Raw genomic sequence first — 25,690 nt, forward strand, 5'->3', positions numbered from 1 at the left:
TTTACTCTCTCTACACCAACGACTGCCCTGTCAAGCTTCTCAAGCTTACGGATGACACAACCCTGATAGGACTGATCCAGGATGGGGAGGAATCTGCCTACAGACAGGAAGTGACACAGCTGGCGTCCTGGTGCCATCGCAACAACCTGGAGCTCAATGCTCGTAAAACAGTGGAACTGATTGTAGACTTTAGGAGAGCTCCCCCTCCCCTCCCCCCATTCACCATCAACAATGTCAACACAGTCACATATGTGGAGTCATTTAAGTTCCTTGGAACCATCATCTCCAGGGACCTTAAATGGGGGACCACCATCGACTCCACAGTCAAAAAGGCCCAACAAAGGATGTACTTCCTGTGGCAGCTGAAGAAACACAATCTGCCACAGGCAATGATGGTCCAACTCTATACTGCCATCGTAGAGTCCGTCACCTTCTCCATCGTGGTCTGGTTTGGCTCAGCCACCAAGCACGATATCCGAAGGCTGCAATGAATCGTTCGCACAGCTGAGAATGTGGTTGGCTGCAACCTTCCCCCCCATTGACGAACTGTACACTGCAAGGGCCAGGAAGCGAGTGGGTAAGATCATCTCTGACCCCTCTCACCCTGGCCACAAATTCCTTGAAGCACTTCCCTCTGGAAGGCGACTCCAGACTGTCAAAGCAGCCACAGCCAGACATAAAAACAGCTTTTTTTCCGCGAGTAGTAGCTCTACTCAATAACCAAAAGTCTGTCGTCTCTTTTTGCTCTCGTTTATTTCACTCACATGTTTAAACCATAATGTTGTATTCTTAATGTTTTAATTGTTTTATGCTTTATTCTTAATTGTTTACTATGTTTGTGTTGCTATTTGCGAGCGGAGCACCAAGGCACATTCCTTGTATGTCTACATACTTGGCCAATAAACTTATTCATTCATTCATAGTAGGAATACTACAGCGTCAGAGTCAGAGACTTTCAAATATCCAGCCACTCTAAAATGGATAGAATAGGTCCCCTGCCTCTATTTTAAAGGAGAACAATTGTGCTTCCCAACTGAATAGCTATCCCTCAATCAGTGTAACAAAAATAAATTATTTGCCTGGTATCAGGTTGATATTTGTGGGACCCTAGAGTGACTACATTTCTCTTGGATTTGTTTGGCTATCAAGTGCTTTGGGATAAATTGAAAGAGATACGAAGAATACTATATAAATGCATCTCTTTCTTCCTTTTTAGAGTCAGAGTCATAGAGTGATATAGTGTGGAAACGGGCCCCTCAGCCCAAATTGCCCACATCGGCCAACATGTCCCAGCTACACTAGTCCCACCTGCCTGCATTTGGTCCATATCACTAAAAACGTGTCCTATCCATGTACCTGTCTAACTGCTTCTTAAATGTTGGGATAGTCCCATCCTTTACCTCCTCTGGCAGTTTGTTCCATGCACCCAACACCCTTTGTGTGAAATAGTTACCCCTCTGATTCCTACAAAATCTTTTCCCCTTCACCTTAAACCCTTAATTTCTTTACAGCATTCATAGCTGAATTCAGCTAACTTTGTGATGATGTGACATCAAACCTTTGATCCTCATGGAAGATATGCACAAAAATTAAAACTGCTGGGGGAACTCAATGGGTCAGTCAGCATCAGTGGAGGGAAATGGACAGATGACAATTCAGGCTAGGACCCTTCTTCAGACCATTTCCCTCCACGGATGCATTCCTCTGGTAGTTTGTTTATTTGTTCAAGATGTTTGCATCATCTGCAGTCTCTTCTGTCTGCAGCTCCTGATTAAAGTTGCCTCACAATCCCTAACTGACTGTATTTCACCAACCTTATGTGAAATCATTGAATACAACACACAGAGGCAAATCATTTCATCTTGAATGGATGAAAGCAAAGGAAACTATCAACTATTTATTAGAAAGATAGACACAAAAAAGCTGGTGCAACTCAGCGGGTCAGGCAGCATCTCTGGAGAAAAGGAATAAGTGACGTTTCAGGTCGAGACCCTTCTTCAGTCTTGACCCAAAACGTCACCTATTCCTTTTCTCCAGAGACACTGTCTGACCCGTTGAGTTACTCCAGCTTTTTGTGTCTAACTTTGGTTTAAAACAGCATCTGCAGTTCCTTCCTTCGCCTTTGATCCTAATGGTCTGGATGGCTGATGTGCTCTCCACATATTAGACAAGACACATGATTTCTTATAACCAATCTTCCCCAGCTCATTTAGATTGACATTTATCAATGGTAACTACCGATGCAAATTCTGATAAAATGCTCCGTTGTTAGAATTGCTCCGCCTTCAATCAAGGGCCTCATGGATTGCCTTTCTCTTTGCAGAATTAATTTTAGTTCATAATTATACCTTTATATTAATGTATTATAAAAGCATTCTTATTTCAAATCCCATAATCTCACGATTCGCAGGCAAGTGGGACTAGTGTAGATGGGACATGCTGTTTGGTGGAAGCATTGGGCCGAAGGGCCTGTTTCTACACTCTATGACTTAATGGCTCTATGATTCAAAATTAGTGGAATCATGTATGTATGTATGTATGTATAAGTGCTAAATGTTTGTAGTTAACTTGGGTTTCCTATCTCCAAAATAATATAGAGATAATTTGAGTTGTTTTTGCAAAAATATTTGGTCATATATTACTGAACTCAATATAACGAGAAGTATCGAACAAGTTGAATGAAGTCAGAGAACAGGGTTTAATAAAGATGCAAGCCTTTCATCAAATATGGAAGAACTGCAATCAAATTCATACCCAGAGGCTTAGTTTCAAGTAATATTAAGTTCTCTGAAGATTTAAAGTATCCTTTTGCTAATATTCTAAATGGAAAATACATTTTCCCTTAGGGCTGGTACTAGATGCAAGGATAGGGCGTGTGGTCAATTTAATATATTATATTCACTTTAAATTATAAAATGCATTACAATGGCAATGAATCTAGATCAAAATCTTAAATTGGCATTTAACCTGGAATCTAAGAGAGAAATCCTTGCTTTATGAAGAAAGTAATTACAGTCATTACCGCAAATTCTGTAAAGCGTTTTCTTTGCAGTGAATGGATTGAAGAAATCTGGCTGTTTAAATTGGACTTTGCACGTTAGCACAGGCATTAAGCAATGTTACAGTATACTTTCCCACTACATAGAACAGGAAAGCAGAGTATTACCTGAATGGTGACCGATTGGGAGAAGGGGAGATGCAACGTGACCTGGGTGTCATGGTGCACCAGTCATTGAAAGCAAGCATGCAGGTGCAGCAGGCAGTGAAGAAAGCGAATGGTATGTTGGCATTCATAGCAAGAGGATTTGAGTTTAGGAGCAGGGAGGTTCTGCTGCAGTTGTACAGGGCCTTGGTGAGACCGCACCTGGTGTATTGTGTGCAGTTTTGGTCTCCTAACCTGAGGAAAGACGTTCTTGCCTTAGAGGGAGTACAGAGAAGGTTCACCAGATTAATCCCTGGGATGGCGGGACTTGCATATGAGGAAAGACTGGATAGACTGGGCTTGTACTCGCTGGAATTTAGAAGACTGAGGGGGGATCTTATAGAAACATATAAAATTTTTAAGGGGTTGGAGAGGCTAGATGCGGGAAGATTGTTCCCGATGTTGGGGGAGTCCAGAACCAGGGGTCACAACTTAAGGATAAGGGGGAAGTCTTTTAGGACCGAGATGAGAAAACATTTCTTCACACAGAGTGGTGAGTCTGTGGAATTCTCTGCCACAGAAGGTAGTTGAGGCCAGTTCATTGGCTATATTTAAGAGGGAGTTAGATGTGGCCCTTTTTGCTAAAGGGATCAGGGGGTATGGAGAGAAGGCAGGTACAGGCTACTGAGCTGGATGATCAGCCATGATCATATTGAATGGCGGTGCAGGCTCGAAGGGCCGAATGGCCTATTCCTGCACCTATTTTCTATGTTTCTATGTTTCTACATGGAATGGTGGATAGACACAAAATGCTGGAGTAACTCAGCAGGACTGGCAGCATCTCTGGAGAGAAGGAATGGGTGACGTTGTTCCCTGTCCCGCTGAGTTATTCCAGCATTTTGTGTCTATCTTCGGTTCAAACCAGCATTTGCAGTTCCTTCCTACACATGGAATGGTGGAACAGGGTGCCAAAGAAGGTGATTGATTGGGGGGTTGAATCGACACATTTATGGGATCAATCTTGTTAATGAAGATTGAAAGTAATAGAGACATTATTGATTATTTTTCGGTATAAACAGAACCTCACTGTTGTTTAAAGAAAAGTGATGGTTTGGGAATATCAATGCTTCATGAGAATAACCACATTCTCATGAATGGAATGAACACACTAAATGGAGTGGACAAATCAGTAAGAATGGCCTCTCTTTTTGAAATGAATATCTATAGAGCTAAGGAATTGGCTGGACCTATTATTATCTAAGATAACCTATTACCTCCTAATCTGACAAACAAAAATATCAAGGATGTCATTCCACAATGAGGCCTTGCACTATTTCTTATTGTGCCAAGGATCCAAATTTAATACGAAAAATATTGAATATTAAGTTGTTTTATGGTTCAGTTGTTATATATGTGTGTTATAATCAATTGCTGAACAGTCAGACTACATTTGAGGCAGGGTGATGGTGATCCTCCAGCACAGAAATATTTTTGGCTCCAGGCTTAACCAAAACTATTCATTCATAGAAACATGTGTATTTCAATGAAAACAGCCACAATTATCAGCATGGTACAAGGGATTGGGATCAAAGTTACAAATGTTCCTCATTTATAACATTTCTGATGCAGTAAATTATTCCAATATCACATATACATTGTCAAACAAATGTTACCACCCAGCTGCTGGTGGGAATGTTGGGGCAAATACCTGTAGCCGAATGCTCGGATGAAGAAGGAGATTTGAAAGAGTTCCTTCAAGGCGAAAAGAGATATAACAAGGCAAAGGAAATTAATGCTTCGACAGTGGAAAATCTGACCATCAATGACGGAGCAATTACTTTTGGAGTGCTCAAGAGAATAAATTGGGGGGGGTAAAAATATCTTGCAAGGTTATGCGACAGGAGGAGATTACAATCAGAGAAAAGGCATTTGAAAATAAACATGAGAATCTTAAAGTGTAAGAATTTCACCTAACCTTCTAAAAGTGGTGCAAAGGTAAATCCTTGCTCTTAAGGGAAAAGTGTCAATGTGATTGTGGATGATGAGAGCATACTGGTTTTTAAGAGAGAGTTAGATTTAGCTCTTAGGGCTAAGGGAATTAAAGGATATGGGGGAAAAAGCCAGAATGGGGTACTGATTTTGGATGATCAACCATGATCATATTGAATGGCGGTGCTGGCTCGAAGGGCCGAATGACCTACTCCTGCACCTATTTTCTATGTTTCTATGATGCATAATACGAGAGGACCAAGAATAGAGGGACACCAGCAGTAATTGTCTGAGAGTGGGAAGGGAAGACATTGAAGATGGTATTCTGACAGGAATACAATCAGGCAATTCCAGCATCACCCACCTAGCTGGAAGAATAGAGGCGATGAAAGACAGATCAAGAAAAATACTGAAGGAAAATGTGTCTGTTAAATTCATGCATAGGATGGCATTTGTGTTGCTGAGAAAAAAATCATATTGGTAGATAAGAGCAGAAACCGTATTAGAAATGTATATACATACATGATCTAAAAGACAGGCTGGACTCCAGCCAAATGGGGAGATTGTTGATGGAATCATGCCCAGCATGAGAGGTTTTGTCAACACGTGCAAAAACTGTTAGAATATGGAATAGAGCACAGGAACAAACCCTTTGGTGCACATTGTTTGTGCTGAACTGTTGTCCAAAAAAATCATTAAATTTATAGGAATTGCACAGATAATTGCACAGACAAGTGTGTGGGGAAAGGCGATGTTATCTGGATGGATTTCAGACCAGGAAATGGTTGATTTCAGTACTGTGTATGTCCACAATCTTTCTCTGGAAAAAAATCAGCTTTGTCTGAAATAATTAGAAAATAAATATGTTCTCAATTGTACAAGAGAGCATTCTGCAAACTGACTTTAGCAGCTCAAGGCAAGAAAATTAGTTGCTTCCCACTGGTTTGGCATGAAGACATTTGGCAAATACTAGTTATAATGTCTCTCGAAATAATTTGGGCTCAGGCTTGTCAGATCAGACACAACTGTATGTATCAAAGCTTTATCTGTGACAGACTTCAAAATGAACTAAGCAACATTCCCTTCTACTGAAAAGCAATTGTTTATAAGACTGAAGACAACAATCACAATACTGGATTCTGTCCAGGAAACTGCTCCAATTGAGGCCTTCCCATCACACACTCTCTAGCTCATTGTTTAAGTCAAATCTCACTATATATTATTGCTTGCCATGGAAATCATGGGTATATAATCAGGATTCTCCATTAGCCAGTTCTCATATTCTTTAATTCACATAAGGGCCCCATCGCAGAAGCATCCACATCACGGGGCTAGAAACTGGAAGTGTCCTGAGCTAATTTTGCTACCACCATCATCTATTGCACAAGTGATGGCTCCCACTGATTGTCGCCAAAAGCTTACGTCCTTTTCAGGATGGACTATGACAGTGATGTAACATTTGAAACATGGATGATGGGCAGAAAGAAGAGGATTCACATGAAAAATTAGACTTTTCTTCTTGCAGTTGAACACTTTAGACTTTGCATCTCTAATTTACGGCAATAATCTTACAGATCTGTTTGCAATAAAAGAATTTCACTGTACCTTGGTACAAGAGATAATAAAGGAATTATTCAACCATTATCACCCAGTACCTTTTTTAAATAGTTTCATGGAGTAAAGGTAGCTCCCAGGATTTTAAATGTCCTGAAATGTTATTAAATGCAAGATTAATTGATTTTGAGTATCTGGATTTTCCCCAAATAGTAAGATAAGAATGCAGTTTTCATATTACATAAGACGTCATTATAATACACTTTCATGCCACTGCTGTTTAGTACTCTGGATAGGCAACTCACTTCTGGAGGGCAAGGGAGCAATTTTAGGTGACTTTTTGCGCAAAGAACATTAAAATAGTTTGCGAATTGGAGGAGAAAATGTTTGCCACCAGGGCCTCCAGATATTAAAATGAGAAGACCAACAGCAGAAAGGTAGTCCACTTGCCCAGGCAAATTGTGCAGACACAGTGGAGAAAGGTGACTGCTCATGTTAATGGAAGCTGAATTGCTCATAGAATCTGGAGTCAATGCAGGGGAAAAAACAATGACCTTATAGAAGTTTATAATATCAGAACAGATCGGGTAAAAAGTCCTCGTCTTTTTCAAAGGTTAGGGTTGTCTAAAACCAGCGGACACAAGTTTAATGTGGGAGGGAAAGATTTATGGGGATCTGAGGAGCAAGTTTGTTCATAGAAGCTGATGGTTACATGGAGTCAACTATCAGAAGAAGTAGAAGGGGCAGATAAAATTATAGCATTTAAAAGATTAGACAGGTACATACGTCGGTACAGGCCATGCATCTTGATAACAGATAGATATGCATAAGAAAATAACTGCAGCTGCTGGTACAAATCGATTTATTCACAATAGATAGATATGCATCTTGATTAGCATGAATGAGTTGGGCCAAAGGCCTTGTTTCTGTGTCAACTAATTCTGTGACTTATTGGAGCCACAAAGATATGACGTTCATTTACACCAACCATCCAGCACCAGCAGTGCTATATTCTTCCCTCAATACTACCCTTTATTTTTCTTTAATCATACCAGGAAACTTCACTGCACTTCCTTTAACATGATGTGAGTACTCAGGATTTGTTACTGTTCGCACAACAACTTCCCCGTATCCACTGTTTCTTTTTATTCCCATGAATTGTCTCACATATTGCGCAGCCTTGCAGTAAAATATCCTTCTCAGAATGGAGTTTGCACGAGCTGGAATGAGTCAGGACAATTGCTAGTTTCAATGCATTCACATTAATGGGTGACAGAGAACCCGACTCATGGCACTGCCCAGACCAGGTGCTGCACTTGTCCTCATGTGTTGAACTCCCGCCCTTATACACTCCGCCTGGCAATTTAGTGGGACAGAGCATTATGTCTCATTGTAATTGCTTCCCCTTTCCTCACTAACCCTGGCAAATCACACCTTCTCCCAGATCCATCAGAGCTCCCAGAGAAAGCTGCAGCAAATGTTGGGGTCCAACTTCAAAAAACACCAGTTCAGAAACTGGCAGCCGGGTAATGTGGGCTGAAGGCAGAGTGTTGTTGTGGACGGCACAGATGGACAACTGTCAGAGCCTAATCAATAAAAGAAAAAGAAAATCTGGTGCATCTGCAGCTGCTTAAATTGGAATTACCCACCAGGGTGACAGTGTACAATGTTAGTCTGCGTGAAGGAGTTGCCCTCTAACATACGCACAGTCACCACATGTACCTTTGAATCACAATTGTCCACGTAAAGCATGTTATCACCAATAATCATGCTGCAGAAGAGGTTTGACCTGTGGAGCCTGTGGTTTAAGCTATGATGAAGTTCGAGCAGCTGCCTACTCAGGCTGTGAGCTCAACCCAAACCATCAGTTTGTCTTTTGATCATTCGTCCTTAAATATGGAGACCAAAACTGTATGCAGTAATTTACTTTAGGTTAGAAATACAGCATGGAAACAGGTCCGGCCCACTGAGTCCGTGCCGACCAGTGATCCCCACACACTAACACTATCTTACACACTAGGGACAATTCACAATTTTACCAAACCAATTAGCCTACAAACCGAGATATCTTTGGAATGTGGGATGACACTGGAGCTCCCGGAGAAAACTCATACAGGTCACAGAGAGAATGTACTAACTCCATATAGACAGCGCCCATAGTCGGGATCAAACCCAGGTGGCTGGTGCTGTAAGGCAGTAACGCAAACTTTGTGCCATCATGACATCCACTTCAAGTACTTTCTTTTACTTTTCTTCATCACTTGTACTTGCAAACCCCCTGTGTTTCATCCACTAGGATACACTGATTACACTGCACCATCACATTTACTCATTTCACAAAATTTAAATAATTATTAGCTCTTCCATTCTTCCTTTCAAAGTGTATAGCCCCTCATTTTCTCCCACATTATAATCTTTTTGCTGGCTCTTTGCCCATTTATTTAACCTATCTAAATGCCTATGCAGGATCATTTTGTCATCCTGATAACTTGCCTACTCACCTTTCTTTGCATCACCAGCAAATTTGACTGCCTTCATTCAAGTCATTAAGTCAAGACTGTGGATTGTTGAGTCAGCACTGATCCCTGTGGCACCCCATTAGTTACTAATTGGCAATCTATAAATGAGCCATTTATCTGGCTCTGCTTACTGCGTGTTAGTCAATCCCCATCCCTCCCATTCCTGTGTGCTTTCAGAGCTATTCCAGATTTGTCAACTAAGCGCAACCCACATGTAGACAAATTGTTAATCAAAGTAAAAGTTTGGGCAGATTAATTGAAATCTGGAGCTCTAAATCTAATTTTATATCCTCATTAATAGATCAGAGGAGAAGAAAATGAAACCGGAGATATTGCAGAGTGAGAATAAAAGTAGCAAAAAATCACAACTACATCATCCCCTGGGGGTTGAATCTGGTCATTTCTTCACCAGAAATGCTTTATTAATTGTCTCCACTGATATTGAGGCCGATGTATACTCAAGCAGCTCTGTGGGTCAGGACGTATCATTTGCAAGCCTGACACCAGGATCGTGAAGCAGCCACGCCATTCTGGATTTTACACGCAGACTTTGGACGGGAAGGCCACAAATGTCCGATAATCAGTGTCGGTCCCTGTGATGGGGACAGAAAACTAAAATATGTTTCTGATCAGCGTCCATAACCCTACTGAAAATATATGCCTTTGTATGTTACAGTAGTTGATGGCCCACTGCAAATTAAACTATAAGTCGCAGAATTATGTGTGAGCTGCTATTCTTCAAACTGACCAAGAGCTGTGATGAGATACAGTGCGATACACTGTGAAACACTGTGATACACTGCGACACAGTGCAATGCAATGATACACTGTGATCCGTGCGATACACTGTGATACACTGTGATACTGTGCGATGCACTGTGATACACTGTGATATAACGATACAGTGCAATACACTGTGATACACTGCGATACACTGTGATACACTGCGATACACTGGCACGGGAAAGTATTGCACAGAAAACCCAAAGAGTTGTAGAATTATGTTTCTTCTCCAAGATGCATTGGTTTCCCACAAAAGCCATTCACATGTCCGTTTTTATTGGTTCGCAGCTCCTTGATTTTATATACTTAACCTATGGGTTCCTATATGGCGACTTTAAGAATGGACCCCAGTGATGTCCCTTGCTAAGTGATCCAGCAAGTCTCATTTTCTCGAGCAGTTTAGCAACTGATTAGTTGAGTTACATAATCCTCCAATGAACATGAGCTATCAGTACAATGAAAGTCATGGGAAAAGAATTTAAAAGCATCAGCAAGCTGTGAAGCAAATGTGCTAAACCAGAATACCTAGCCTCCATTCACTCTGTTCCATGTATATCAAATATCAACATACGGAAATGAAGATAGCATAAAATGAAAAGCATTTTACTTAATTCATATAATAATATCGAGTACATATTTCGATAGCTATCCTAAATCTATCGCGGAGAGAGTTTCAAATGCCCCGACGCGGGAGTTTCAATCGCTCCGATGCTGAGGCTTTGACCGTCGGCTGCGGGGGCTTTGATCACCCTGACTGCGGATGGTTCGACTGCCCCGACCGCGGGAGAACAAAAAGGAAGAAGCTGGAAATTTATTGCCTTCCATCACAGTGGAATCCACTGTGATGGATGTTTATGTTAACTTTTATGTGTTTTGTTGCTTTTCACTTAGTATGGCTGTATGGTAACTCAAATTTCACTATACCTCAACTGGTACATGTGACAATAAACTGACCTTGAAACCTTGAAACCTTGAAATCTGTGTGGAACACCATTTCAACATGAGCTGGAGTGTAACTTCCTATATTGGGCACCACACTTTAAGGAAGATATGAGGCTTAGAAGTTCCAGTTAAAGTTTAACAAAATGAATCCCGTGACGGATGATTATAATTACGTGGATGGACAGGAAAACCTGGGGTCCTCCCAGGAGCAAAATAGATGAAATATGGTGGAGGTGTACAAAACTATGAAGGGCTCAGAGAGAGCAGAAGGAAGCTTTTACTCTTTACTGAAGAATGGTGAAAACTTCAAGAAATAGAGGCAAAATGGAAACAAAGTCTTTTTTACAGAGCAGCTAGTTATTGGAAATCCATTGCTTGATAGGGGCTCAGGATCAAAAGTAGTTATAGTTTTAGTTATCTTTTAGTCATCTGGAAACAGGCCCTTCATCCGCACCAACCACGATCACCTGAACACTTGTTCTATCCTACACACTCGGGACAGAAGCCAATTAAATTGCAAACCTGCACGTTTTCGGAATGTGGAAGGAAACTGGAGCACAGGGGGAAAACCTATGCAGTCATAAGGAGAATGTACAAACTTTTTACAGACAGCACCCATAGTCAGGGTCAAACCCAGGTCTGTAATGCTGTAAGGCAGAAACTCTACAACTGCGCCACCGTGCCGAACGGTAACATCCAATGTGAACAGGATAAGTACTCGAAGGGCAATTGCTGGATATGGGGAGAGGATAGGGAAATGGGCTATTTGGATGACTTGAATGGCCTCCTCCTTATTGTATGATTCTGTGATTGCTAGGTTCATGCTTGAGTGATGTTTTGTGTTTCCCACCTCCCACACTACCCCTATTCTACCCACAGTAACATGGCAACATGACAATGTTCAAGAGGGGGCAGTGGTGAGAGGGGACAGTGACAATACTAGTCTTTTTGTTTAGGAAAAAAAACTGCAGATGCTGGTTTAAATCGAAGGTAGACACAAAATGCTGGAGTAACTCAGCGGGTCAGGCAGCATCTCAGGAGGGAAGGAATGTGCGACTTTTTGGGTCAAGACCCTTCTTCAGACTGATGAAGGGTCTCGACCCGAAACGTCATACATTCCTTCTCTCCTGAGATGCTGCCTGACCCGCTGAGTTACTCCAGCATTTTGTGTCTACCTAGTCTTTTTGTTGCCAGATAGCCACCATGAAATGTGTTATCAACCTCCGTGGTTCTGGACCTTTGCCTAATTACTTTGGGGAATCTGAAAATTTGGAATTATTTTAACCTGAATTAGCCCCAAAGTATTCTTCTATTCTTTTCCCTGCAGTGAGTAACAGAAATTGTCAGTGGGTTTAATCTCCATTGCCTGGATGATGCAGGCTTAACAAGCTTGATAGTCTTCTTCAGCTCTCCACAATGTTGAAATACATTATTGTAGTTCAGTGTTTGTCAGTGCATCCAAGAAACTCAAATGACAGGTGTTAAATTCAGAATTAAAGTAGTTTGAAATATGCTGATAAATGTTTTATGACTTCATGGCCGGTGACCATGACCCCTACAATTTCCATGAATTACACAGTTTCACAAAAAGTGACAGATATGGAATTGAACAGTTGTCAAAAGGAGCCTGCGTCGTTTGTATTGGCATGAATATGATACATTTACAGAAACTGTAGATTGTTGCAAATCTGAAATGCAGAACACCGAATCCACAAAATAATAAGGAATAAACAAATTAAAGTTGAAAATGCTTGCTGTTTGTCAGAACTGCACATCTAAATGTCGAGCCAATGCTTCAGAAAACTTAGAGGGGGTAAAACCGAAGGGAAAGAGATGGAGAACACAGACCCTCCTTAAAATGTGTCTGAATATGTTGGTTGGAAACACTGAGACCCCCATGCTTGTGCACTGATGGGTGTAGCTAAAGAGCCCCCATTTGTCTCCTTCGTTGTATGAAGAAGGTAATCATTTGTTTTCTAGCTCCAATAGACTTTGAGACCGTTTTATTTGCAATAATATGCTCAATTGGTCAGGGTGTTTCAATCCATTAGCTGTGAGCTCTGCTTGTAATATTTGTTACTGGAGTTTTGCTTTTCCTTGTCTGCAGATGATCCGACAGTACAGGAAATGAATAGGAACATGCCACTACAGACGGGAGAAATGATCATTATTGTGACCGTTCTGATTATGTGGGCAGGTACGTAACTCCTGAGAATCTTTGGTCACAGTAACTAATTCAGTTATTCATCTGTACGTTATTGTATTGGGTTTATTTAACAAATTGACGGGGCAAACAGTGCTCAGATGCCAGCATATCTCATGGAAGCTGTCCGTTTTTAATCACTGCTGGGCAGGAGCTCAGAGCCCCCAAGCACAGGGTCTGCCTTCTCCTCTGGGTGAGACCGACACAGCTTCCTCAGATTTCCCAGTCCTGCTGACAGACCTGGCACCAGGTCACAGGTCCATTGGGACCGCGTGGGGAGAAGTGGCTGCTGAGAGAATGGAGAATCAGCTTTATAAAAGAATATATATATGAAGAAGGGTTCCGATCCGAAACATTATCTGTCCATTCTCTCCACAGATGCTGCCTGACCCGCTGGGTTTCTCCACCACTTTGTGTTTTACTCAAGATTCCACCATCTTGGAATTCCTTGTGTCAATAAAATATATATTCTGTTGGTTTAGTTTTGAGATACAGCGCGGAAACAGGCCCTTTCGGCCCACCGGGTCGGCGCCGACCAGCGATCCCCACACATTAACACTATCCTACCCACTACGGACAATTTTTTACATTTACCAAGCCAATTAACCTACAAGCCTGTATGTCTTTGGAGTGTGGGAAGAAACCAAAGATCTTGGAGAAAACCCACGCAGGTCACGGAGAGAACATACAAACTCCTTACAGACAGCACCCATAGTCGGGATTGAACCCGGGTCTCACTGCATTCACTGTAAGGCAGCAACTCTACCGCTGCTCCGCCCTTGGCTTTAAGAGTTTGTGTAAATGCTTTTCTAGTGTTTAATATTTAAGTTATTTTAATAATGTTATATTTTAATATTATTTTTATTTTCTAATAATTCTTTGTTTTCATGGTGATTCAAAGGGTTATACAGCATGGAAACAAGCCCTTCAGCCCAATTCGTTCATGCCAACTAAGACGCCAACTGACTATGCTAATCTCACTTGTCTATGTTTGGCCCATGTCCCTCTGAAGCTTTTATACTCACCTATCTGTCCAAATGCCATTTAAACTTAATGTTTTTGACAATTTGTAATGCGATTCACAAACATTCAATCTCTGTGAAGCTTTGACTGCTTTCAACATCATGCAGTTGCTGTTTACTCCCACTCCTGCAGAGAGTCCCAGTGCCCGTAAAGCCATCTCTTATCTACTATGTGCTGGCCTGCCAGTGGTAGCCTCTGCACAGGACCATGCTGCCAGAAGCAGATTTCCCCCAGGGCAATGACTGCACAGATTTGGTGCACTAATTATTCACTAAGTAAGTTAATTGCATAGTGGCATCACGATGAAACTCTTTGATGATTAATTTTAAGTAAGATGTCGAAGGTGAAATCTTCCCATTACAGAAAGATAATATGTACCCTCAGTCACGTTGCATATAGTTAAAAAAGTTCACTAGTGCTGTTGAATAATTGGAAGAAAATGTTAATTCTTTATTGAAATAATCCCCAAGTTTAGGGCTTAAGATATAAATCACGGTTGCTCACCAAGTGTGTAAAATGTGCAGTACACACCAGGCCACCACAGGTTTTATTGTCAAGGCCCAAGTGGTGCCAAGTTCTATCATGCATCATGCCCTCATGGCATGGAGGGGAGAAAGGATCTTCAGCACCATCGAAGTGGGGTCAAAAATTCAGGTTTGGAGGGCTTGTGCTTTGGTTGAGAGGTGATGAGGTCAGTCAATGGGAAGGAGAGATGGATCAGCAGTTTAGTTTAGTTTAGTTTAGAAATACAGCGCGGAAACAGGCCCTTCGGCCCACCAGGTCCGCGCCAATCAGCGTTACCCACATATTAACACTAACGTACACACTCTCGGGACAATTTTTACATTTACCAAGCCAATTAACCTACAAACCTGTACTTCTTTGGAGTGTGGGAGGAAACCGAATGATGGTGTTGTGGTAACATTTGGCATTGGAGGTCTTGTTTGACTACTGTAATGGTGGAACGGGGGTTGGGGTAGTTGTTGGTGTGGGCAGGTGATCGAATGAGAACAACAGAAATTTTTAACTTGCATTAGCTAGTTCCCATTGATAGCCAAAAATTATCATGAGAACAGCCTCTCATTCACAGTAAGAAGATACAGAGAAGATTTATAAGGATGTTGCCAGGACTCAAAAACCCTGAGCTTTAGGGAGAAGTGGAGCTCTTAGGGCTAATGGAATCAAGGGATATGGGGTGAAAGCAGGAACAGGGTACTAATTCTGGATGATCAGCCATGATCATATTGAATGGTGGTAATGGCTCGAAGGGCTCAATGGCCTACTCCAGTACCTATTTTCTATGTTTCTATGTTGTGCAGGTTACGACTTAGTGCTTGGAGCACAGGAGGATGAGGGGTGATCTTATAGAGGTGTATAAGATCATGAGAGGAATAGATAGGGTAAACGCACAAATACTTTTACACAGAGTAGGGGAATCAAGAACCAGAGGACATAGGTTTAAGGTGAGGGGAGAAGCACTTAATAGAAACCTGAGGGCAACTTTTTTCCAAAAAAGGTGATAGGTATATGGGACAAGCTGGCAGAGGAGATATTTGAGGCATGTACTATCACAACATTTAAAAAACATTTGCACATGTACATGGATAGGATAGGATTAGAAGGATATGGACCAAACACAGGCAGGTGGGACTATTGTAGATGGGGCATGTTGTTCGGCCTGGGCATGTTGGGCCGAAGGGTATGTTTCCATGGTGTATGACTCTCTGACTCTATGACTCTAACTCATTTGGATAACAGGTAAAAACCAACCAGAATGCTATTGACGTGAAATTATTTACAGACCTGAGTTGTAACACCAGCAAATTCCCTTCCATGAATGATGCATCTGACTCCATTAGGGGGTAAATAATCTCCTAATTGCATTTTATCATCTCAGAGGAACATCTCAGTATATACCATGCAAATTAACCTACAAATCTGTACGTTTTTGGAGTGTGTGAGGAAACCAAAGATCTCGGAGAAAACCCAGCACACATAGTCGCTATCGAACCCAGGTCTCTGGCGCTGTAAGCACTGTAAGGCAGCAACTCTACCGCTGCTCTAATGGATTAGTTGAAGCATGGATGTAAATCGATGTTGCATCCACTGAAATAAGCAGAAGGTTTGAGCTCACATGAAAAATTGGGGGCTGTTGCCAATTGTAAGAATTTTCTGGTACTACTCTGCAAATAATATACTTGCATACATTCTAGCAATTTATACCAGTTAGTGACAAGTCTAACCAGTGGTTCTTGAAGTATTTATTGGGGACTATACCAAAATGGCAGCAAATACTTCTTTCAGCCCTAAAACAACACTGAAGCCCTTTTTGTGTGGCTCTGACACAGACCCTCTCCTGTGTTGAGCTCCTTCGCCAATTTGACCTTGCTTGCCCATGGTGTCGTCAAGCCCCCAACACACACACACACACCAGTGTTATGATGAGCTGCCTGCCAGTATCCACTGAATATTCAGCGACTCAGCAGCATTAGGCCAATGAGATCTGTAGCTGTAAATGGTTATAGTTTTGCAACCATAAAATCTTTCACTTTTTAGTTTAGTTTAGTTTAGAGATACAGCGCGGAAACGGGCCCTTCGGCCCACCGAGTCTGCAGAGAGCAGCGATCTCCACACATTAACACAATCCTACACACACTAGGGACAATTTACATTTTTATACCAAGCAAATTAACCTACAAACCTGTACGTCTTTGGAGTGTGTGAGGAAACCAAAGATCTCGGAGAAAACCCAGCACACATAGTCGGGATCGAACCCAGGTCTCTGGCGCTGTAAGCACTGTAATGGCAGCAACTCTACCGCTGCACCACATGCCGCTGTGCCAATGACTTGTCTTGGGCTGAAGTAAGAAATCACTTGTGCACTTCAGTTGATGGAATATGGTTTCTTTAGCTCTTTGAAAATGTAATGTTTATTATGCTATACATTGGATGCAATACCAATTGGGAGTAAGGGAGGGTGTAGATAGCACACTGACTCGGAGGAAACCCAGCAAGGTCTGACGCTAACAGCAGACTGTATAACCAACTACTTGCTACACTCACCCCATTTGAGAGCAGCCGGCCTTGCTGCAGCCTGAGAGCACAATCTGGAGGCAGGAGCTGACAACAAGCAGGGGACCTGTGAGGAACGTCTACAGCACTTTGTAAAGGCTGAAGACCCTGCCAGCTTGAGGGTATGTGTGTGAAAGGGAATCAGTACAGTACAGAACAGTACAGAACTTTATTGTCATTCGGTACAGATACCGAACGAAATTACAGCAGTCACAGAACACAACAAAAAAGAAAAGAACACAGGACACACGACCCCAACACAAATATCCTTCACAGTAACTCCAAACACCCCCTCACTGCGATGGAAGGCAACAAAACTTCCACTCTCTTCCCCCCACGCCCACGGACAGGCAGCTCGACCTCTACCGAGGCGACCGACATGCACAGCCCCCACAAGGGGATGGAAGGCCCCGCGGCCGAGCCGCACCGAGCACTGAAACGTCCCGCGGCCGCGCCGCGCCGGCGATGTTAAGTCCAATGGCCGAGCCGCGCCGGGCGATGGAAGGCCCCGCGGCCGCGCCAGGCGCTGAACCGTTCCACGGCCGAGCCGCGCCGGGCGATGGAAGGCCCCGCGACCGAGCCACACCGAGCGCTGAAACGTCCCGCGGCCGTACCGGGCGATGGAAGGCCCCGCAGCCGAGCCGCACCGGGCACTGTTAGGTCCCGCGGCCGAGCCGCGCCGGCGATGTTAAGTCCATCGGCCGAGCCGTGCCGGGCGATGGAAGGCCCCACGGGCGATGGAAGGCCCCACGGCCGAGCTGCGCCCCGGGGAAGAGACCTAAAAAAAGAAAGGCTTCCCCCACCCCACCGTCCCCCGCCCCCCCCCCCCCCCCCCCCCCCACACATACACAGCCAAAAACAGAAACAAAAACCATCCCAACACCGACACACAAACAAAAAAAAAGGAAAAAAAGACACAGACAGCCAGCGAGACGCAGCCGTTAGACAATAGACAATAGGTGCAGGAGTAGGCCATTCAGCCCTTCCAGCCAGCACCGCCATTCAATGCGATCATGGCTGATCACTCTCAATCAGTACCCCGTTCCTGCCTTCTCCCCATACCCCCTCACTCCGCTATCCTTAAGAGCTCTATCCAGCTCTCTCTTGAAAGCATCCAACGAACTGGCCTCCACTGCCTTCTGAGGCAGAGAATTCCACACCTTCACCACTCTCTGACTGAAAAAGTTCTTCCTCATCTCCGTTCTAAATGGCCTACCCCTTATTCTTAAACTGTGGCCCCTTGTTCTGGACTCCCCCAACATTGGGAACATGTTTCCTGCCTCTAATGTGTCCAATCCCCTAATTATCTTATATGTTTCAATAAGATCCCCCCTCATCCTTCTAAATTCCAGTGTATACAAGCCCAATCGCTCCAGCCTTTCAACATACGACAGTCCCGCCATTCCGGGAATTAACCTAGTGAACCTACGCTGCACGCCCTCCATAGCAAGAATATCCTTCCTCAAATTTGGAGACCAAAACTGCACACAGTACTCCAGGTGCGGTCTCACCAGGGCCCGGTACAACTGTAGAAGGACCTCTTTGCTCCTATACTCAACTCCTCTTGTTACGAAGGCCAACATTCCATTGGCTTTCTTCACTGCCTGCTGTACCTGCATGCTTCCTTTCATTGACTGATGCACTAGGACACCCAGATCTCGTTGAACTCCCCCTCCTCCTAACTTGACACCATTCAGATAATAATCTGCCTTTCTATTCTTACTTCCAAAGTGAATAACCTCACACTTATCTACATTAAACTGCATCTGCCATGTATCCGCCCACTCACACAACCTGTCCAAGTCACCCTGCAGCCTTATTGCATCTTCCTCACAATTCACACTACCCCCCAGCTTAGTATCATCTGCAAATTTGCTAATGGTACTTTTAATCCCTTCGTCTAAGTCATTAATGTATACTGTAAATAGCTGGGGTCCCAGCACCGAACCTTGCGGTACCCCACTGGTCACTGCCTGCCATTCCGAAAGGGCCCCATTTATCCCCACTCTTTGCTTTCTGTCTGTCTGTCCCATTGTACTGCATGGAAAGGATAAACATGTTTACATTTTGTTGTACCACAACCTTAGAATAGCATTTGCCTCAACACTAGTGTAACAATTTTTCAATTTTATTCTTATGTTCTTACAAATTTTGTTAGTGAGATTCTTGTGGTTTCCATGTAGGCTAGTTTTGTTGTGTGCATACATGCCAATTTGAATTTCAAGCAGACAACTGAATCTCTTCATGATATTTTCATTCTTTTTTGGAAAGTGACCATTTCTGTTATGGCCAACATTTATTTCTCAACACAACTTGCCCTAAAGAATCTGATAGTGATCTGCCCCCTCAAGCTGTTCCATTACCTCTGAAGAGGTACTCCCACAGTGTGGGTAGGCAGAGATTTCCTGGCTTTCACCCTCCAATTGTTATATATTTCTAATTCTAGTAAAGTTTACTTTAGAGAGAGTGCAGAAACAGGCCATTTGGCCCACCAAATCCACACCAACCAGCGATCACCACACACTAACGCTATCCTACACACTAGGTATAATTTACATTTTATTGCAAAGTCAATTAACCTACAAACCTGAATGTCTTTGGAGTGTGGGAGGAAACCGAAGACCTCAGAGAAAACCCACGCAGGTCACAGGAAGAACGTACAAACGCCATACCATCAGCACCTGTAGTCAGGATTGAACCCGGGTCTCTGGTGCTGTAAGGCAGCAATTTCTGGTACTGTAAGGCTGTACATCAGGCCCTGGGGATTTATCAGCCTTCAGTCCCATCAGTCTACCCAAAACTATTTCCTGCCTAATGTGGATTTCCTTCAGTTCCTCCATCACCCTAGGTTCTCCGGCCCCTAGAACATTTGGGAGATTGTGTGTATCTTCCTCAGTGAAGACAGATCCAAAGTAACGGTTTAACTCGTCTGCCATTTCTTTGTTCCCCATAATAAATTCCCCTGCTTCTGTCTTCAAGGGACCCACATTTGCCTTGACTATTTTTTTCCTCTTCACGTACCTAAAAAAACTTTTGCTATCCTCCTTTATATTATTGACTAGTTTACCCTCGTACCTCATCTTTTCTCCCCGTATTGCCTTTTTAGTTAACTTTTGTTGCTCCTTAAAAGAGTCCCCATCCTCTGTCTTCCCACTCTTCTTTGCTCAAACACGTGAATCAAACTAATCTGAGTGAGAACAGGGGCTGTTCACTGCTCCTCCTGTCCCACCACAAAAGAAAGGATCCAGTTTCCACCATTATCTTGCTCCATTGATATCTCCATCTCAGATCCACTGCCAGATCTCCCTTCACTGTTGAAACGTGTGTCAAAAATACAGAAAATTAAACCCCCAACTGACTTTTGCTGCAGTTGTTGCGAAAGGCCGATTTATGTTTAATACAACAGTGGGAATTAAAACGAAGCAGCGGGATTCTTATCTCCAAACGAGGTGTATGCTATTTGGAGAATCATAGTCCAAAAGAATTTGCAGGTGAGCTGAGAATTCTTGAGTTTGAGTTGAATTATGTTAGCAGGATGGAGTGGATAAGCCATTTCCCTGTTTGAAGATTGTGCCCATCCAAACTTACTCAGAAAACGAAAGCACTTGCACATTTGGCTGTCTGAGATAACAAAGCACTGGAGTCTTCCATGACGAAAGCATGTTTTTATGAAATGAGGTTTCTGAGGTTTTCATTAATGGAGACAAATTAAAAACAAATACTCTATGTGAAGAATTCTATTTCTGACATCACTATACAAATGTCATGGTTTCTATTGAGACATATTGAACACATGCAGTGTTTGCTAACATTCTTCAAAGCACTTGATGGCACATCTTGCACTGTAAGTTGCTCAAGCCCCAGATGAAGCTTTCTCATGTGGGCTTCATTATTGCTTAGCTGCTGATCAGGCCCATGTTGTTCATACTGGGCAGATCCACATTAGATTTATTGTCACATACTGTATATAGCAGGGTGCAGTGAAAATTCTTGTGAACATGAAGCTCACAGAGTAAACAGTAAACATACGGTAATGGTAAAAAGAACAATGAATACAATGTTAAGTGTGAAACAGCTGAATGGTGTGAAATGGTAGTGCATGCCAAAGTATCCCTCAAAAATATTTAGACTTTACTTTTTAGAGATACAGCACAGAAACGTGCCGTTCGTCCCACCGAGTCCGCGCTGACCATCAATCACTCCGTACACTAACCTACACACACTAGGGACAATTTGACAACTTACCAAAGCCAATTAACCTACATACTTGTCTGTTTTTGAAGTGTGGGACGAAACCGAAGCACCCAGAGAAAACCCATGGAGTCACAGGGAGAACATACAAACTCCGCACAGCCAGCACCTTTAGTCAGGATTGAACCTGGGTCTCTGGCACTGAAAGGCAGCAACTCTACTGTTGTGCCACTGTGCCGTCCCAAGGTACACAACGGGATAATCGAATGAGGTAGAGTTAAGAGTAAGAGTACAGAGCAGCACCATCAGGAAGGGATGTGAAAGACGTGAATGGTTCAGTAATCTGATGACAGTGAGAAATAAGTTGTTCTTAAGTTTAGTTTAGTTAGTTTAGTTTAGTTTATTGTCATGTGTACTGAGGTACAGTGAAAAGCTTTTGTTGCATGCTATCCAGTCAGCAGAAAGATAATACTTGATTACAATCGAGCCATTTACAGTGTATAGATACATGATAAGGGAATAACGTTTAGTGCAAGGTAAAGCCAGCAAAGTCCTATCAAGGATAGTACGAGGGTCACCAAAGAGGTAGATAGTAGTTCAGCACTGCTCTCTGGTTGTGGTGGGATGATTCAGATGTCTGATAACATCTGGGAATGAACTGTTCCTGAATCTGGAGGTGTGCGTTTTCACACTTCTAAACCTTTTGCCTGATGGGAGAGGGGAGAAGAGGGAGTGGCCAGGGTGCGACCCATCCTTGATTATGCTGCTGGCCTTGCTGAGGCAGCGTGAGGTACAAATGAAGTCAATGGAAGAGAGGTTGGTTTGTGTGATCTGGGCTGCATTCACAATTCGCTGCAATTTCTTGCGGTAATTCTGGACATCCAAGCTTTCAAGCTCCTGTATCTTCTCCCAGATAGTAGACAAGAGAAAATAACAATGGTGACAGGCATCTTGATGATACTTCCAACCTTCCTGATACAATACCACCATGAAGATGGACTGGATGGAAGGAAGCAACAATTCTGTGATGGAATGGGGAGTGTTCATCATTCTCTGCAATGTTCATGTGGTCAGGAGCAGAGCAGTTGCCATACCAACTTGAGTATGCATTCCGCCAGAATATTTTCTATAACATGTCTGTAGACATTTGAGAGAATGCGAGTGGACATGCCGAACCATTCAGAACCTAAGAAAATAATGATGCTGATGCACTTTCTTGATCATCTCATCAATGTGAAGGGACCAAGTTAGGTTGCTGGTGATATCAGTATATTAAACTATAATGTGTTGACCATCTCGACATAAGCTCAGTTGATGAGGACAGAGTTGTGTTCACCCGCCCGCTTCCTTAGATAATTAACCAACTCTTTTGTCTAGTGATGTTAATGGCTGGGTTACTGTCTTGACAGCATGACACAAGGTTCTCGATCTCATTCCTGTATTGCGTCTCATCATTGTTATAGATCTGGTTGGCAACAGTGGTATTGCTGGCAATCAAGATAAAGTTGGAGCTGTACTTGGCCACACAGCCACTGGTGTACAGAGAGTGCAGCAGGGGACTGAGCACACAACCCCAAAGGGCACCATTCTTGAGCGCGAAGGTGGAGGGAATGTTATGACAAGTTTTAACCGAGTGAAGTCTGCCAGTTAGGAAGTCCAGAAGCCAGTTGCAGATGTCCAGAAGTATAGGAATGTATTTCTTTAGTATCATGATGTGGAAGGCTGAGCTGCAGTCAACAAATATCACCCTGACATGGGTGTTCTTATCATCACGGTGATCCAGAGCAGAATGCAGTGCAAGAGAGATTGTTTCCTCCATAGACCTGCTATTAGTGATGCCACAAGAAACTGCAGATGCAGGAATCTTGAGTAAAGCACAAAGTGTTTTAGGAACTCAGTGGATCAGACAGCACATGTGGAGGGAATGGTCAGATGATGTTTTGGGGCAGGATTCCTCAGAAGGGTCCCAACCTGAAATGACATCTGTCCATTCCCTCCACAGATGCTGCCTCGCCCCCTGAGTTCATCCAGCACTTTGTGTTTTGCTCAATATTGACAATGTTAGAACTGCTGGACAGTGGTCATTTGGACAGTCACTTTATTTTTCTTGGGAAAAGGAATGATGGAGGTTTTCTTGATGCAGATGGGAACAATAGACTGTTGCAGTGACAGGTTGATGTTGATGAAGGTTGTGGTAAGTTGATTGGCATATGATTTGAGGACTGATGCAGGATCTCCATCCAGGCCAGCCACTTTCCATAGGTTTAGCCTTGTGAAAGCAGATCTGAGTGCTGCCACCAAAATGTATAGGAAGGAACTGCAGATGCTGGTTTACACCACAGCAGGTAAACGAATGGTCTATCTGAAGAATGGTCTACCTGAAGAAGGGTCATGACCCGAAACATCACCCATTCCTTCTCTCCAGAGATGCTGCCTGTCTCGTTGAGTTACTCCAGCATTTTGTGGCTGTCACTGAAATGTGTTTGGCAGAGCCAGCAGGGCATGGAGAGACAGGCCTTGGTTGAACTTTGTTTTCCTGTTCAAAGTGGGTGTAAAAGGCTCTGAGCTCACCCAGTTGAGATGCATCATTGCTTGTGCCCTGTGATGGCATTCAGGCCCTGCCACAGTTGCTTGGCATCCACTTTACTGATTTAAGCCTCCAGCCTGTTTTCAAATTCTCTCTTGGCATCCTGATAGACGTGTGGTGATCAGACAATGTTCTCGTACCGTGTGGTTCTTCCTTCTTGAAAGCTGCAGATCTGGACTTTGGACTCTACGAATTCATCCAAGTTTCTGATTAGGGTAGACCCCAATTGTCCCTGTTGACAACTCAATTCTTGTTAAAACTGATAATGATTGAGGTATACTCATTCAGGCTGGATGAGATAGTCTTCAACATGTTCCAGTCCCCCGACCCAAGGCAGTCCTGAAGTAGATCCTCAGGCACTCAGTAATACACCACTGCTGCATTACTCACATCGTTGCTGCTTTGCGTTTCGATCCCCCTCTGTAAACTGGCAAGAACAGCCCGACAAATGATCGGGCTGGCCAATATGAGTGTGAGGACTAAAGCAATAGAGGTACTTAATGCTGGGTTTGATTTTCAGGTTGCTTTGATTTTCTGAAATTCACATAAAATCCCATAATCTGGCATAGCCTAGCCCCTGAATGCAAGGATGATTGGACTAAGAAAATAGTGCGCAGAAGGTTTCCGGGGAGGCATCTTGTATCTGCAGCAACAGCACAGAAATAATAAATAATTTTATATGTATTTCCTTCATTTGCCATTCTTTGGGAACTATTTAAATGATTTGGAAAGGAATTACTGTTGCTTTTAGTATATTAGGTAAAGAAATGTCCTATGTTGCATGTTGCATTTTGGACTGATTTCAATCCATAGAACATTTTTTTCATTGTTTTCCTTTATTCTACAGCACAAATTGCCCAATATAACATATTAATATTTGTTCCTGGTAATGGCCTCATATTACAAAACAGTAGTGACAGGTAAGTGTTTGCTACAGGCCATACTAATTTGAAGGACATTAAGCCACAGTATCATTTGGCACTTGCTGCAAAATTGTACATATAATCTGCCTCTCCACATCTTTTCAGAGAACTGCATTTAAAAATTGTGGGATCCTGATGCAAAGGGAATGAAAGTAAAAAATACGTTAAGAATTTGTTACATATTTCACATAATATAAGGGAATTTCACACGAGAGTGAATGGCTTCCATGAAAAGATTCTGGATGGGAACAATACTATAACAATTTTATTTCTGAAGAGGTCTGTTTAATTATTGATAAGGACATGATGGTCGTGCTCTTAGAGGAGTCTGTTTATATTGGATATTTCTTGTGTTTATTTTAGGAGTTGAAGGCGCAAATTCCAGTTTTATCATGCTTCATTAAATCACATTGTCCCTGCTTCTCCAGAACTGAAAGACTCAGTCTGAAAGTACTCCACCAAATAATTAATTTAAAATCATTGCTGACACTGTGACGTCCTAAGTATTTCTTGTTCTTCACTGAGCCAATGCACTTTTAGAATGAACCTGTAACTCATTGGAATGTAAATATCATTCATAAATGAAAAAGACCATATCAGGATTGAGCCAGCGTGTCGGAAAATGTCTTTCTCACTTTCAGATTGTGCTTTATCTTCCTTAATGGGTTTTTCATTCTCCCAGCAAGTCCTGTGCATATTTTGCATGGACACCCATGAAAACAAGTTATGTTCATTTAAAGATAAAATAAATTGGGAAATTGC

General features: G+C 42.7%; 1 protein-coding gene across 3 annotated transcripts in view; it reads left to right on the forward strand.

The window, feature by feature from the left end:
* The window catches only part of LOC144593615 (fibronectin type III domain-containing protein 4-like), a 153,717-nt gene that overhangs the window by 110,885 nt on the left and 17,142 nt on the right, over nt 1–25,690 (forward strand). For 2 of the 3 annotated variants that reach the window (XM_078399457.1, XM_078399459.1), the window contains one exon: nt 13,037–13,126. The exons of the other annotated variant lie outside the window; for it this stretch is intronic. In XM_078399457.1, the coding sequence (XP_078255583.1) occupies nt 13,037–13,126 (90 nt within the window). The remainder of the gene's footprint in view (nt 1–13,036; nt 13,127–25,690) is intronic. 3 annotated transcript variants of the gene reach the window in all.

Source organism: Rhinoraja longicauda, chromosome 5 (genome assembly GCF_053455715.1).
Source record: "Rhinoraja longicauda isolate Sanriku21f chromosome 5, sRhiLon1.1, whole genome shotgun sequence".
Lineage (NCBI taxonomy): Eukaryota > Metazoa > Chordata > Chondrichthyes > Rajiformes > Arhynchobatidae > Rhinoraja > Rhinoraja longicauda.